We start from the raw sequence: 14951 nt of genomic DNA, 5'->3' as shown, positions 1-14951 counted from the left end.
ACTGTTTGTGTAACAGGCCTGAATCAAATCTCAAATTGGACAGCTTTTTTTTTTTTTTTAAAGCTCTCTAGGCAACGATTTTACCTCGGTGGAAGATTAAAAGTAAAAAAAAAAAAAAACAGGCAAAAATTCAGCCCATCCGAAACGTAGATAAGTTTATTTGTTCACCAGTGGATGCTCTGCAGTGAATGGGTGCCGTCAGAAACAGCAATTCACACCACTTCAGTTCATCAAATAACATTATGTGAAGCAAAAAGCTGCATATTTGTAATAAACAGTTAATCATTAATTCGTTTCAGCTTTAAAATGCCATTTAAAAAAAATATTTGCATTATGGATGGGCTGCACTTGAGTACATTTTCAGATAAGTGTCAAAGTGTGTCAAAACACTTTTGCAAACTCATAGCCAGGTCTTGGCAAATTCCATTGCATTGTGGCATCAGGTTTAACACATGAAAAAAGTTGATTTGCAGCTCATAAATGCAATGAAATTATAATGTTCATGAAACATGCAGATGAGCACAACAAATATCAGGTGAAGTGAGTCAAACCGTTTTTTATCCACTTAGTGTCAATACTGTATATTTCCTGAGAACTTCAACACTAATGTTATCCCATGCCTTTTGCCAAAGGCTTTTTTTTGGAATGTACAACACATCTTTCCAGTTTATTTTCCAACTCGCCCCAATTTTGCTCAGTGGGGGTGAGGTTCAGACTTTGAGGTGGCCAGTAATTTTCATTTTCAGTGTTCCTGTAGATTCCTTCAATTGCAGGTAGTTCTGAAAATAGTTAATTTTATGAGTATTGTAACGGTCTATTCAACAAAAACTACTGAAACCTATTAAATATGCCTAGTGTTCTAAACATTTTGGCCACCACTGTATGTATAAGGCTATGCATATCTTCAGTTGAGATTAGTTATGGGGAATGAAATCTATGGCATTTGTTTCTTGACTTGATAAGATACATCTATCATTTCAGGAAAACATACACTGATGAATTATTGACAGCTGTAACCACAATCTACCGCACAACCGATGGATACATTTACACCTTTTTGTAGCAAGACAGAGGTGAATCCTGAGGTTGAAAATTGACGATAGACAAAACCACCATGGGGTGGTGAGACGAGGATGTTTAGAAAAATACATATAACAGCCTTTTTGGAGAACAAAGGGTTTTTATCTTTGCACTCATTTCAGGGTGTTACAATATACCAGTGGCATATCCGTTTCCACTAAAATTTAAGTTTTTGTTTTTTTTGCATCATTCATTTTATACTGACTACTTTTTAACAGTTTAAATTCTGTTATGTCTTCTTATATGTCAGGTTATTAGGCTGATTTCTGAATTATAATGTGGCACTGAATGCGAGTAATGATGCTGAAAATTCACGGGAATAAATTACATTTTACAATAAATTAAAATAGAAAACATATTTAAAATTGCAATAATGGTGTTTTTAAGGAAGCTCTGATCAAATTAGTGCAGTCTTGGTGAGCATGAGACTTAAAATGAATAAATGCAATGGTAGTTTACAAAATAAATTAAGCACATTAATGAGGAATGTTGGGTCTTATCCATAAAGCATGAGAAAAATGCATGCCTGTGCAAATGACTCAAATTAGTTCTTACATAAATTATTGCTTTCGGTGGAAACTGACAATGTATGCCATAAAGGCTTTTGAAAAAATTAATTCAGCTTGTGTTTGATGAATAAAATGACTGTAAGAGGTCCTCTTTTTGCCATTATTTTTTGGCAAACAGGTATAGTCCCAACTAAAATGAGTTAATGCTGCTTTGCTGGATTACAATATTTCTACTTTTTCAGGATAGGATGCAGTACTTAACATTAAAAAGGGACACAACATGCGTTTACGGTCAATTAATGTTAATGTTTAATGGTTAATGTTGTACTTTTAAGATGTGATATGCATACAGGATAATTGCTCAGGGTTGTTGTTTGTTTGTCAGGCCCTGAAAATCACGCTGAAATAAGGATGTAGCTAATGTGAAACGTTCTCCGGAGATCTGCAAAGTATTAAAAAACGCCAAGTACTTAGTTATTGGTTTCTCAATCGTGTAAGCAACTTGACTTCGCAAACTTCACACATCTCCCGGCGGGTCAAGCGCGGGCCATGCCTGAAACTTTGAAACTTCAAGTAGCTTGTTTGTCATCTCTCCTCCGTAATTAAAAATGCTCATTTGAGCGTCTTCCAGGCCATGAGAGGACTGCGAGAAGTGTCCTTCAGCTGTGCCCGCAGGACCCCCTCCTTAGGAGTGGCAAACACTTATCTCCCATCATGCTCAAAGAGTGGGAGTGTGTCCCCTAGAGCGAGCCTGTCTTGTACGGGGGTTAGGGGGTTGTTAAGGACCATTGGAATCATTGGTGTGTGGTGAACTGTGACCGCCGAGCCGCAGTCCAGGTAGAAACCACAAGAGGGAGAGTCCTGTAATGGTGTTTGTTCATCTGTGGAGCTGTTGGATTGTGGGTTCCAAGCAATTACCGATTAACGATCTTGGACAGAAACGGGCACTTTTTTTCCCCTAGAAAGTTTTATTTGTAAACTGTGACTTAGCTGCAATTTTTAGCTTTGCAGTGTAGCTTAAAGTGCCGCTATATTGAGTTATGAAAGGTTCATATTTTGGTTTTGGGAGAGCCACACAACAGGTTGACATGCATGCAAGGTCAAAAACACTCATTTTCTTATAATATGCATTTATTTTTACCTTATTTGTTCGACGACTCCCAAACCTTTCCAAACCTCGCCAGTGATTGGTCGGTTTCACTTAAAGCAGCGTTTGTGAGCTTTTAACGCTCCACAAATGAGCGAAAGAATGAATTTGCATTTGCTTTTAGACCAAGGTGAAAATGAAGTTTTCCCATGTTCTTGACGTGAACATAAAATGGCTTAAAACTCGTTTTAAAAATGACTCGTTTCAATAATCCAGAGTGACTCTTTCTTTTGAGAGACATTAGTTTTAACCTGGTCTCATAAAAATATGTACTTTGGTGCACTTTTTGTTTTTATGTCCCTTAATACACATTTCTCCGCAAAGATATTTTTATGAAATTGACATAAGTATTGCTGTGTTTTTATTATGTTGCTTCAGTTACATATTGCGACGGTTGAAAATTCAAACCAGTGACTATCGCTAAAAGTTAATGCAATGTTGGCAATATGTCCTACACCAAATACAACCCTAAACCTACCCAATAGTATTGACTGTTATCAAAAGGCATTTGTTTATGCAACTGTGCCATCTCAACTTCTTTTTATGCAGATTTGATCCGTTTCATCGAACTCTAGTTATACAGTATTCAGACCAGAGCTTTCCGTCACCTAAGTGCAACTCTGTGAGCTACCGAGTAAACCTACCATATCTAAAAACCCATAGATATGAAGCTGGATATGTGCGATGCTATCATTTTTTGTTTGTTTGTTGTTTTAATCTCCCAGAAAATCGTTCTCCAAATCCATGCCATGTATGCAAATTTTGGCAAATAATGGTTTATATTCTAACCTTAAAGGTACATCTTAGTAACTAAAGTGTGTACTCTCAGAGCAGACTGTCATGGTAGGTTTAGGGTTAGTAGATTAAGTTGACATATATTGCAAAGTTTCTGATAGTCGGTATGCTGTGGCTCCATCAGATGAAGTGTTAGGATGTATTGAGCAGACAGTCTACTAATACTCTAATGACCTCTAGTTGACATGTAGGTGTTAATGTTAGTAGAAAGGCTAATGTGGACAATCATATTACCACTTTTTGAAACGGTACGACCTCCGTGATATCTTTTGTATCATTTTTTGAGTCTATCGTGCAATTGCTGAAAAGTTTAAAAGTTAACATGCATTTTGGAAGTACGTAATTTAATAAGGTGTAGAATTAAAACAATTCACTTGAATGAAAAATTGAACCACTTTAACAATTAACCTATTAGACGAGTTTGAAAAGTAATTGACGTTCTGTAGCACATTTCACTGTGTGGGTTTCCATCCATCTTCCTGTCTTTCAGCTATTCTATATAAAGGTGCCATCAATCAAATCACAGCGGTCTACCTGCTCTCCCAGAACTAAAGACATTTTCTACAGGATTTAGAAAATACATTCATAAAATGATCTACTAAAGAGTTAAACCAAAAAGAAGTCTGCTGCTGTCTGCTGGATTTTGCGTTTAAAGGCAACATATTGAAAAAAAAAAAAATTTATTCTGTATTTATGTCAACATAATTATTTTTGAAAGAGGAAAACAAACAGAGTGAGCTAGAGAGGCTGTGAAAAACAGGACATGATTCATGATGGTCATTTTCTGCAACAAAAGGTGGATCACTAATAGATAAAGTTCACTAAGAGCTTTGTGTTTGTCTCATATTTTAATTTCCATCTCTTATACATTAATAGTGTTGGAGATTCCATTATAAATGGAATTTGGAGAGGTTAAATATAAGATCTGTTTGTGTTTGACATATCATGTCAAGGGACGCATTTTAAGTAAATTTTTAATTGGAATAGTTATATTGTCTTTGGAAAGGTACTGTAGAGAAGGTACTCTATGAATATGCATTTGAATTTCATTTGAATATGCATTAATGAATATACTTTTTTTTTTTTTTCAAGAACAACTTGAGGATGACAAATTACACAGTAATGGAGGTGAGGCACCGTCCGTTTCTCTTTCTCCAGTGCGTTTGTTGTCATTGTGGTGTTTTTACGTATCAGTCAACTTCAGTGCTCATAACTTTGAGACATTTCAGACTCACTTTGCTCTCAATCACACATATCCTTTCATCTTTCTGTCTGTTTGTCATGATAGATGCAGTCTGAGTCTCTTCACTGTTGACATCCTTCATCTGGCACTTGGTATCAAAACTCTTCTCTTCTCTTCTCTTCTCTTCTCTTCTCTTCTCTTCTCTTCTCTTCTCTTCTCTTCTCTTCTCTTCTCTTCTCTTCTCTTCTCTTCTCTTCTCTTCTCTTCTCTTCTCGTTTAATCATTTTGTCATATTGCATTATTTTTCCACTTCCCTCACATGATTTCATGTTTTCTCTACTGTTCTTTTCTCTTGTATGTTGTCATCTCATGCTGTCTCATCTCTCCTCTTCTTGTTTGACTATTCGAGGATTACAGAATTTCTTAATGTACACATATTTTACATTTTATATAGTACATATTTTTAAATCGGTTTAATAATTTTTTTCATTTTCAGTTCAATTATTTTTCATGATTTTAGCAAACAAACAAACAAATAAAATGTCCCAAAAAATTATTTTTGTATTCAAACTAATTCAAATAAAATTAAAATGTTAATTAAATTAATAGTTTACTCTTTATTTACTCAATTTCACTCAATATTTACTATAGTATAATATCATAGTAAACCTTATGTAAATATTAATTAAATATTAATTTTAATCAAGATATTTGTTTATTAATTGATTGATTAATTTTAAATGATGTCAAATTATTTTAGGAAATATAATGTAAAATCTTACAAATGTATTTTACTAATGTAAGTTAGATTAATTTATTCAAATTGCTTCATTTTCAAACAGATTATTTGAAACATATTCTAAAAATTAGCCTCTGTTCTTATCTAGTTATGTCTCTTCTTTCATGTCTCATCTCGTGACCTCATCTCACCTCGTCTTTTCATTTCATCACTTGTTTGCTTCTCATCCCTTCTTTTCTTATTTGTCATTGTCTTATCTTATTTCCTCTCCTCTCCTTCAGTGTTTTTTCTCAGCCTTACCTGATCCTCTTTATTCTGGCCGGTACAAACCTCCATCTTTCACACTGTGTGTCCACAGGATCCAAGCAGGACTGGTCCATTCAGTGGCCCACGTCTGAGTCAGGTAAAGAGAACACCCCAGTGGGGCCGTCGGACCCCAGTCAGTGGGTCCGTCTCCAGCTCTCCCAGAGCCCCAAATTGCACTCGCGCTACAGCCAGCACTTGTGCCAGAGTCCCCAGGCCCTGGCTCCCCCCTTCTACTCCCCTCACCCGCATTCAGACCGGCTGACCGTGGACCCTCACTCCGGCCTCTTCCCCTCGCCTCTGGATATGGGACATCACTCTCTCCCTCCTTCCCCCAGACAGAGGCATTTTGCCCACACGCCTCCGCGGACTCCCTTAGTAGTGAACACCATGACCCCTCCAGGGACGCCGCAGATCAGGCGCAGGAATAAGCTGAAGGCCCCTGGAACCCCGCCGCCCGCCAGCCGGAAGCTCATCCACCTTCTGCCCGGGTTCACGGCTCTGCACCGCAGCAAATCCCACGAGTTCCAGCTGGGGAACAGAATAGATGACGCACAGACACCCAAGTGAGTCACGCTACATTATACAGCGTTCTGCGTAACGCATTGTGCAGTGCATTTTAAATGCTGATTTGTTTTTTTGGTGTGAGAGCCACATCTTAGTCTGCAGCTCAGCTAAACCAAGCGAGTAGAGAGGGTTTTAAGTCATCACAGATGTGCTTTTGACATAAGGGCCAAAAGTTAGGCACGCAGCAAAAAAAACTTCCCTTCTAAATATTTCTATAGAAATGTCTGTCACCTTTTAGTTAATTTAATTGCATTCTTGCTGAATAGACACGAGCATGTTTGTGCTAAGAAGGCGAGATTCATCACAAAACATAAACTGAAATGAAAACTAAACCTTTAAAATGAAAAAGCTACTTGAAATAAATGTGGACTGGATACAAAACAGATTGCAAAAACTAACAGCAAGCTGTTAACAGCAATCTGTGAGTCTTAGAGTCTCTCAAATCAGTAACATTAAGTTTCATAATGGTTAGACCACTTGTGTCTTGTGTTGCCTTGAGAGAAAAATAAAATAGAAGAACAGAGAGACATTGCTTCCTAGTTTGCATCAGTAAACCAGATTAAATGGCATTAGATGGGTGATTACCAGTCCCCCTGCTCTGATGTGATCCAGACCCTTTCCGTGTCCCTTTAATAAGGGCCTGGAAGCTGAGAATGCCAGCAAATAGGGAAATCCAATCAGGACAAAGCTATTCCGATACCTCCACTAGACCTGATTTGGGACTTGTATTGTACATTTGAGACTTTGCTGATTTATACACAGGACAGTTTGTGAACAGACAATGACAAGGAGCTCATCATGTTGTAAATTTAGCCCATATCTATGGAGCAGTACAGTCAAGTATGTACATGGGTCAAAGACAGAAAAAGCGTTATCAAACATCAAAACGACAAACAACAGGGTGACATTCAAGGTCAAAAAATCATGTTAGCTTTTTTTTAATATACGTTTATTTTTTTTTACCTTTGGATTACATTTGCAAGCGTCTAAAAATATATTTATTTTATTTAAAAGAAGTATACTAATAGCACACTTGGATAAACTTCTTTTTCATGAGGAAAACACTGAGACCATCTTTTCGATTGAGTTGCTTGGTCTCCTTAGTCTCATAAATGAACTGGCGATGCTGTGGTTAGCGAACGCATTACAAAAACAGGGCCCTACATAGTATACGTACACCAGAGTAATGTTGTACAGTTAGTGTGGAAATAGTGGATAGACGTGCACTTTTTCTATCTGAACATGGTTAAAGACTCTCTAAAACAACTTTTCACAATTTATCCAGAATATTAGTCATTTATGGAGGTTTTACAATTTACTTTTTGAAAACGCTAATGAGCTTGTCTGTCAAACCCACATTGTTTCAGCGCTATTGTTGAGGTGTACTTTCTGTATAAAGCCTTAGTGCCTCATAATGCTTTGTTTCATCACCATTTGCAGGACATTCTAACCGTAATTGTTTTATGGCCGGATTTACATATTTGCTTAAGCTGATTGCGAAATGCTGTGTTTTGAATTCTTACGGGGTTGGTCCTACATATATCTCATTAAAACAGCTGTTTAGTTGAATCATAAAAACGGGGAAACATAGTTAATGTCAGGACAGGTAAATTAAGTTGTACACCTGCTTCGTATTTAAGTCACAATGGATTTGGATTTTCTGTTGATTTGATAGGATCGAGGCTGAATGAAAGACGCTTAGCTTGTGTGCAGCATGCATCCAGAATGAGTTCGAATGCGTCTTGGTGAGACCCTGTGGCAGTCCGATATTGACAGTTTAATTATAATTTGGAGAAAACTTGTAACTGTCAATTAAGAATATGTTGAAGACATGTTTATTAAAGAGAGAACTGAAATAAAAGTTAACATGACAACAAAGTTTTTTATGGTCCCCAAGACTGCATCTATGTTAACAAAAATACTTTAAAAATAGTAGTATTGTCAAAATATGATTGCACTTTAAAATAACTCTTTTATATTTGAATATGTTTTTACTGATTTATTTATTTATGCGGTGCAAAGTTGAATTTTCAGCATTCTTCCATTATCAAATCATTCTAATATGCTGATTTTCTACTTAAGATTAATTTATAATAGTTAGCAATGTTACATTTGATTTGTTCCAGATTTTTTTGATGAATAGAAAGTCAAGCGAACAGCATGTTTTTTAAAATAGAAATGGCGACTGTCGGCTTTGGTCAGTTTAAATGCATTTATTCTGAATAGAGAGTGACATGGCATGTGCACAAGGAGGGCATAACATTGTATCATTAACCCTTGCCTTATGGAGCAGTAAATTTAGGTATGTACATGCAAGGCACACCAAACAGACAAGGCAAGGCAAATGCTGGCCATTAATATACATCCGAAGTCAGGCCTGTCTTTGAATGTATATTTATGATCAGCATTTGCATTTATTTATACAATGGAGTGCTCTGCTTTAAGCTAAACACATGTCAATCTGGACCTACTACTTTTTTGCATGACATTCAGATTCCAAAGGCAATCTTTAAATGTCTTATACATAAACCTGTAATGCTTCGGTTACCAACATATTATGCATCATAAAAGCATCAAGCATAATCATTCAGCACTGTATTAGCAAATATACCATCTAATATAATGTCTATGTTTCAATATGCAATCAATTTAAGATGGATAAAATGTGTTTATGTTGAATATTTGCTTTCGCCTTTAAATATGTCACATTATGGGAGCATGTTGCGTGTTGACTTATATAAGAGTATTATACAAATGTCAGAGCTGTGGCCTACTGGTTAGTGCACATGCACACAAAGACATGAAGAGCCGTAGAAACATCTCTGCCATGGAATAACACGGTCGACTAGTAGTTGAGATAATTATCACCTTTAGTACAGTGGAAATAGACTGCCATAACCCAGAGAGACCCAGACCACGAGCAAGACACCAAGTAATGAGACACAGACCAAGGACACGCTCATCCGGTCTCAAAAGGTCTTAAGTCTGATACTGCAAGATCATCGCTTCAACTCTGCTCTGTGCTGTTAATTAAAAACCCCAAGAATCATCGACAAATTTTTTATTGAAGAAGATTATATTCCAGAGCTCAGACACGGGTTGTTTTGCTCTGAAATTGCAGTTCTCTTCAGGAATGGGCTCTTTTTGACGCTCTGGAAAAGTGTTTGTCGTCTCGAGGGACAAAAGCGGCTATGTTTCTTCCTTATAATTACAGACCTTTCGACAGCTTGCATTAACCTTTGACCCACACATAGCGAGACACGGACGCTCACAAGCGCTCCAGAATTCCTAATGAAGCATTTTTAATGAGAGAGACGGACAGAGGAATTCTCTCAACATTCAAATGTGCATCTAGACAGCGTTTTTTCTGATTATATGAGAAGAATCCGTATTATGGAAACTGCGAGAATGTGCCTATCATTTATTGGTCTCATAAAGCGCTAACATGAATGTCATTTTCTCTTCGGTCATCATTCATGGTGTCATTTGCCGGGTCGTATGTGTGTGTGAGAGATGTTTTTGAAAGACGTTTGGAGTGGGGAATGCTTGACAGCTGTTTTATTACATCTGGCAGGTTTGAAGGGGAAAACTGCTGGAACAGAGAAGCAGGAGATGATGAAATTAGTGCTGTTTGATTTGCATGTCATCTGATTCAGCCTTTGTGATTGGATCGTAACTGAAAGGATTTTTTAGATTCATTTGCCATTGTAATTTGTTGAATATGATTTCAGTGGTGTTTCATATGTGGCTCCACAGGCTGAATAACATGAGTGTGTTAGTTTCAGTTGTCAGAATCTCCAAAATGTTAATTCTTCTAGCAAAATGAGGAAGATCATACAAAAAGCATGATGTTGTTTAGTACTGAATGGAATAAGATATTTCACAAAAAAGATGTTTGTATATAGGTAAAATAATGATGATAATCAAATTTATTAAATTACCCCGTTCAAAGGTTTACATCCCCATGATTCTAAATACTGTGTTGTTACCTGAATGATCGACAACTGTGTGTTTTTTTTGAGTGATATTTTTTCCTGAACAGTTAAACTGCCTCCTGTTCTTTAGAAAAATCCTTGACTTCCCACAAATTCCCACTTTTGTTTTTTAGCATTTTGTGTACTTTTACCCTTTCCAGTAACGAGTGTATGATTTTGGGATCCATATCACATTGTGGACATCTGAAGGACTTGTATGCAACTATTACAGAAGGTTCAAATGCTTACTGATGCTCCAGAAGAAAAAAAAAAGTGCATTAAGAGGCAGGGGGGTGAAAACTTTTGAACAGAATCAAGATATGTACACGTTCCTTATATTGCCTAAATAATAATAATTATTTTTATTTAGTATTGCCCTTCAGAGACACTTATATGTTTCCCAGAAGACTAAATACGTTAAATTTACCATGATCTTCAAATTCAAAAAGTTTTTACCTTAGTTTTTAGCTTCCTTTTGAGTGAACGTATAAATCATCCATTTCAAAGAATTATCACAAAAACAACATATTTCGCACATAGACAATCTCAGTCAATGTTTGCAACACTCAGCAGTCGTCACAATCTCTTTCTATCCATTTGAAAACACACTCTTATCACCTCTTAAACGTTTTTTTTAGCTTGGAGTGGAGGGCTATTAATTTTGCTTATGCACCCGGGCCACCTCTCTCTCTCTCTCTGCCCTTTTCAAGCTGAGTGCTGCTCTCCGCTGTAGAGATAATTAGCAAGGCTTATTTGCTATGCTAATGAGCGTCAACATGCATCTGCATAAAGGCCAATGTCTCTCCAGGCCTCTGTGCTAGTCAACTAGTTGATGAGCCGCATGACAGTTAGCAGTGTTGGGGCAGCTGCTTTAAAATTGTAGCTTCCCATATATATAGAATATAGAATGCCATGGAAAAGTTAATTTATTTCAGTAAATCAACTCAAATTGTGAAACTCATACATTAAACTCAGTGCACACAGACTGAAGTACTCTGAAGTAAGTCTTTGATCACTTTAATGATTTTAACTATCACAAAAACCCACTAATTCACATGAATTTGAATACTGTGACATGCCAATGAACTAATCAACTCAATACAACTGCAAAGGTTTCCTGAGCCTTCAAAATAGTCTCTCAGTTTGGTTTCACAAGGCTACACAGTCATGGGGAGGACTGCTGATCTGACAGTTGTCCAGAAGACAATCATTGACATCCTTCACAGGTAGGGTAAGCCACAAACATTCATTGCCAATGAAGTTGGCTGTTCATAGAGTGCTGTATCCAAGCATGTTAACAGAAAGTTGAGTGAAAGGAAAAATGTGGAAGAAAAAGATTGGTTCCCAGTGGTTGAAAGTCCTTTTTTTCAGATGAGAATTGTTTTAAATTTGGAAATAAAAGTCCTATAGTCTGGGAGCTCATAGCCCAGGTTGCTTGAAGTTCAGTGTTAAGTTTCTGCAGTCTGTGATGATTTAGGGTGCAATGTCATCTGCTGGTGTTGGTCCATTGTGTTTTTGAAAACCAATATCACTGCACCCGTTTACCAAGAAATTTTAAAGCACTTCATGCTTCCTTCTGCTGACCAGCTTTTTAATAATGCTGATTTAATTTTCCAGCAGCTGCCAAAAGTTGGTTAAATGACCAGTAGTGTTGGTGTGCTTGACTGGCCAGAAAACCCACTAGACCTTAGCCCCGTAGAGAATCTATAGGTTGTATCAAGAGGAAAATGAGAAACAAGAGTCCAAAACATGCAGAAAAGCTGAAGGCCACTGTCAAAGAATCCTGGTCTTTCGTACCATCTCGGCAGTGCCGTGAAATGATCACCTCCATGCCACGCCGAATTGAGGCGGTAAGAAAAGCAAAAGGAGTCCATACCAAGCACTGAGTACATGTACAGTAAATTAAAATACTTTCCAGAAGGTCAGTAATTAATCATTTTTCTTTTATTGGTCTTATGAAGTATTCTTGTTGAGATAGTGAATTGGTGGGTTTTTGTTAAATGTGAGCCTAAATCATCATAATTAAAACAACCAAAGACTTAAACTGCTTAAGTCTGTGTGCGCTGAATTTCTTACTTAGAGAATTTATTCAGATGCACCTGTATGTATATTTTTCCTTTTTTGCATTGCAGTATCAGAATGTTCAAAGAATTGTGCTCGTCTTGAAAAGCCACTAATGTCTTTTGATATCATTATAGCAGATTTCTGTGTGAAATAAATCCTCATTCAAGTCTTTTAATTGCGTTCTAGAACTTTGTTGCTCACGCATATGACATTTACTAATCCTATTCTAAACGAGTGAATGCTATAAAGTCCATGCAGCTTTATACATGGGTGTGTGAAAATTCACATTCATAAAGTTGCCTAAAAGAATATATGTTCACTTTATGAAAGCTAAGGTGTGCTTGTGCAGTGCTTAATTAGAGTGTGTATATGCGTGGGAACGGCTGCCTTTATGGCAAATGTTAAGCACTCCTTTATTTATTCTGATGAGCTCAGGAGACTCCGATGGAGAAATAGAGTAAATACAGGAGAGGGGACAGGGAACGGGGTGAAATACGGAGGAGGAGGCACATGAATCACCCCACCAAGCCTTTTCTTCAAGTAATTCCGCCGTGGATTACTTGAAATTGAGAAATTTGCATCTGCTTCGATGCGAGCCTCTGTGTTTGGATTGATTAGGTCTGTTACCTCCCCTTTACTCTGTCTCCCTCCACGTCTCTCACTTTTAATGAGAGTGTTTTTTATGGCTGAAAACTTTTGAAATGAGATGAGGAGCAGACCTGTGTTTGATCATCGCGTGTAGTTCAGGGCTATTGAGGCGTTGGGGCTTCAATCTAAAGGATATGGAAATAGGATCGTGTTCCTTTGGGCTCACAGAAGTCATACAAAAATGAGTGAATCAAGCATATTATGATGCAACGGAATGCCAATAGACATTTTGTGTATAGATGTGTGTAAATATTAGATTTGTATTAACATTGTATTAGCTGAAAGACAAAATTTTGTGGCCATTTTTAGTCGTGCAGTCTTTGTTGGTCTCGTATAAGATTTTTTTTTCAACTTAATGAAAATCCAAAGTACTGTATTATCATGTAAATGACTCATTAAAGAATACAGACAGATGGGATCACCTCTACACTATGAAAAGTGATTTAAATTTGTAATTGATGTGTGATGAAATCTTTTCTGAATTTCCAGTCTGGGGAAATGGGTTTCTTTTAGCCAACATTTAGTAATTTCATCAACTTTTGGACCTAACAGCAAATGTAGGTTTTTGGCCAGTGGAAGATTAAAGTTGCTAACGAACAAAGGATGTTCAGCGGTTTTGTGTAGCCTTGTCATTTTTAAATATTAATTGTTAAACAGAGCGAGGGAAGATCTGTTGTTGAATCATGCATTACCAGTTTGTTTTTAAAGGAGTAGTTCACCTAAAATTGCTAAAAAAATGACTAAGGTCACCAAGATATAGATAACTTCTTTTTCAGAACAGATCTGGAGAAAACACTTATTAATCAGTTGAACCTATGCAGTGAATGGGTGCCGCCAGAATGAAGTCCATCTATAAATAGCTTGTAAAAAGCTGCTTGTTTGTAAAAATGTAATCCCTCATTAAGATATTTTTTCTCTGGTGAAAAGTTGTTTCTTCTTAATCAGGAGAAAAGTATACACAAAACAAGCAACTTCTAAGTTCTAAACTCATGTTGTTAATGCGTTTTTTTTAAATGATGTATTTGTTTCTGGCAAACACTGTTTTTTTTTTTACTTCACAAGCTGTTAATTGATGGACTGGAGTGGTGTGGATTATTTGTGGGCTATTGTGATGTTTTTATCAGCTGTTTGAATTCTGAAGGCAGCAGTGCTGTGCAGTCATAAAACTACATTTGATAGGCTCACTCTTCAAAATGCGCACGCATAGCTCATAAATTCACACAGCTAATTGAGTCCCTCCCGTTACTGTCTGAGTCAGGACAAACACACTCCGTGGCTTTCACAAGTCACAAATCACGACTCTAACGCACCTGCACCTGAACTGCTTAATCTTATGAAAACACTCTGTGATCTAAAGTTGTGGATAATAAAAAGATGTGCGACATTACTTTTCATAAAAATATACATCTACATTTTTTACTTTTGAATCATTTTTTATGGAAGTTTTTCAATGGTGTAATTCCATCACCATAATTTTTAAATGCAATTCAGTTAGCATTTTGACGTAATGCAAAACAACTAATACTACTATTACACTTCACGATTATTCAATTTTATCCAATTTTTTTACATTTCAATATAATTAATTATAAAGGTTTTTTCACATTTAGGATTTTCAGGGAAATGTGCTTGTCCTGAAAAGACGTTGAATATGAATATGTGAATATTTTCTGTATACGATAGGCTGCAGATTTCCCTTCATGTTTGTTTAAGTACTGTGGGTTTGAGTGATAGGACCATTCATCCATGTGAATGCCAGCCTTTTTTCTCCATCCCGTTAATGAGCGGTCAGGTTAAAGGCATATAAGCACCAGTGTGGCCGGTTTCCTTTCCCCAGTCTGTCCTTCATAATGAGCCGCTCTAACCCTCCCTCCCGCCCAAATTGGAATCATGATTGCGAATTTAAATGAGTGTTTAAGAGGGCCTGGGCTTCAGTTGCATC

The 14951-nt window shown here is 36.9% G+C and overlaps 1 protein-coding gene across 2 annotated transcripts in view; it reads left to right on the top strand.

Moving 5' to 3' along the window:
- ksr2 (kinase suppressor of ras 2) overlaps positions 1 to 14951 on the top strand; it is a 70284-nt gene that overhangs the window by 14083 nt on the left and 41250 nt on the right. For both annotated transcript variants that reach the window (XM_043240640.1, XM_043240639.1), the window contains exons 4-5: positions 4624 to 4659; positions 5812 to 6322. In XM_043240640.1, the coding sequence (XP_043096575.1) occupies positions 4624 to 4659; positions 5812 to 6322 (547 nt within the window). The remainder of the gene's footprint in view (positions 1 to 4623; positions 4660 to 5811; positions 6323 to 14951) is intronic.

The sequence above is a fragment of the Puntigrus tetrazona genome, chromosome 5 (genome assembly GCF_018831695.1).
Source record: "Puntigrus tetrazona isolate hp1 chromosome 5, ASM1883169v1, whole genome shotgun sequence".
Lineage (NCBI taxonomy): Eukaryota > Metazoa > Chordata > Actinopteri > Cypriniformes > Cyprinidae > Puntigrus > Puntigrus tetrazona.
Note: the sequence above shows the minus strand (reverse complement) of the source record. Positions and strands in the feature narration are given on the sequence as shown.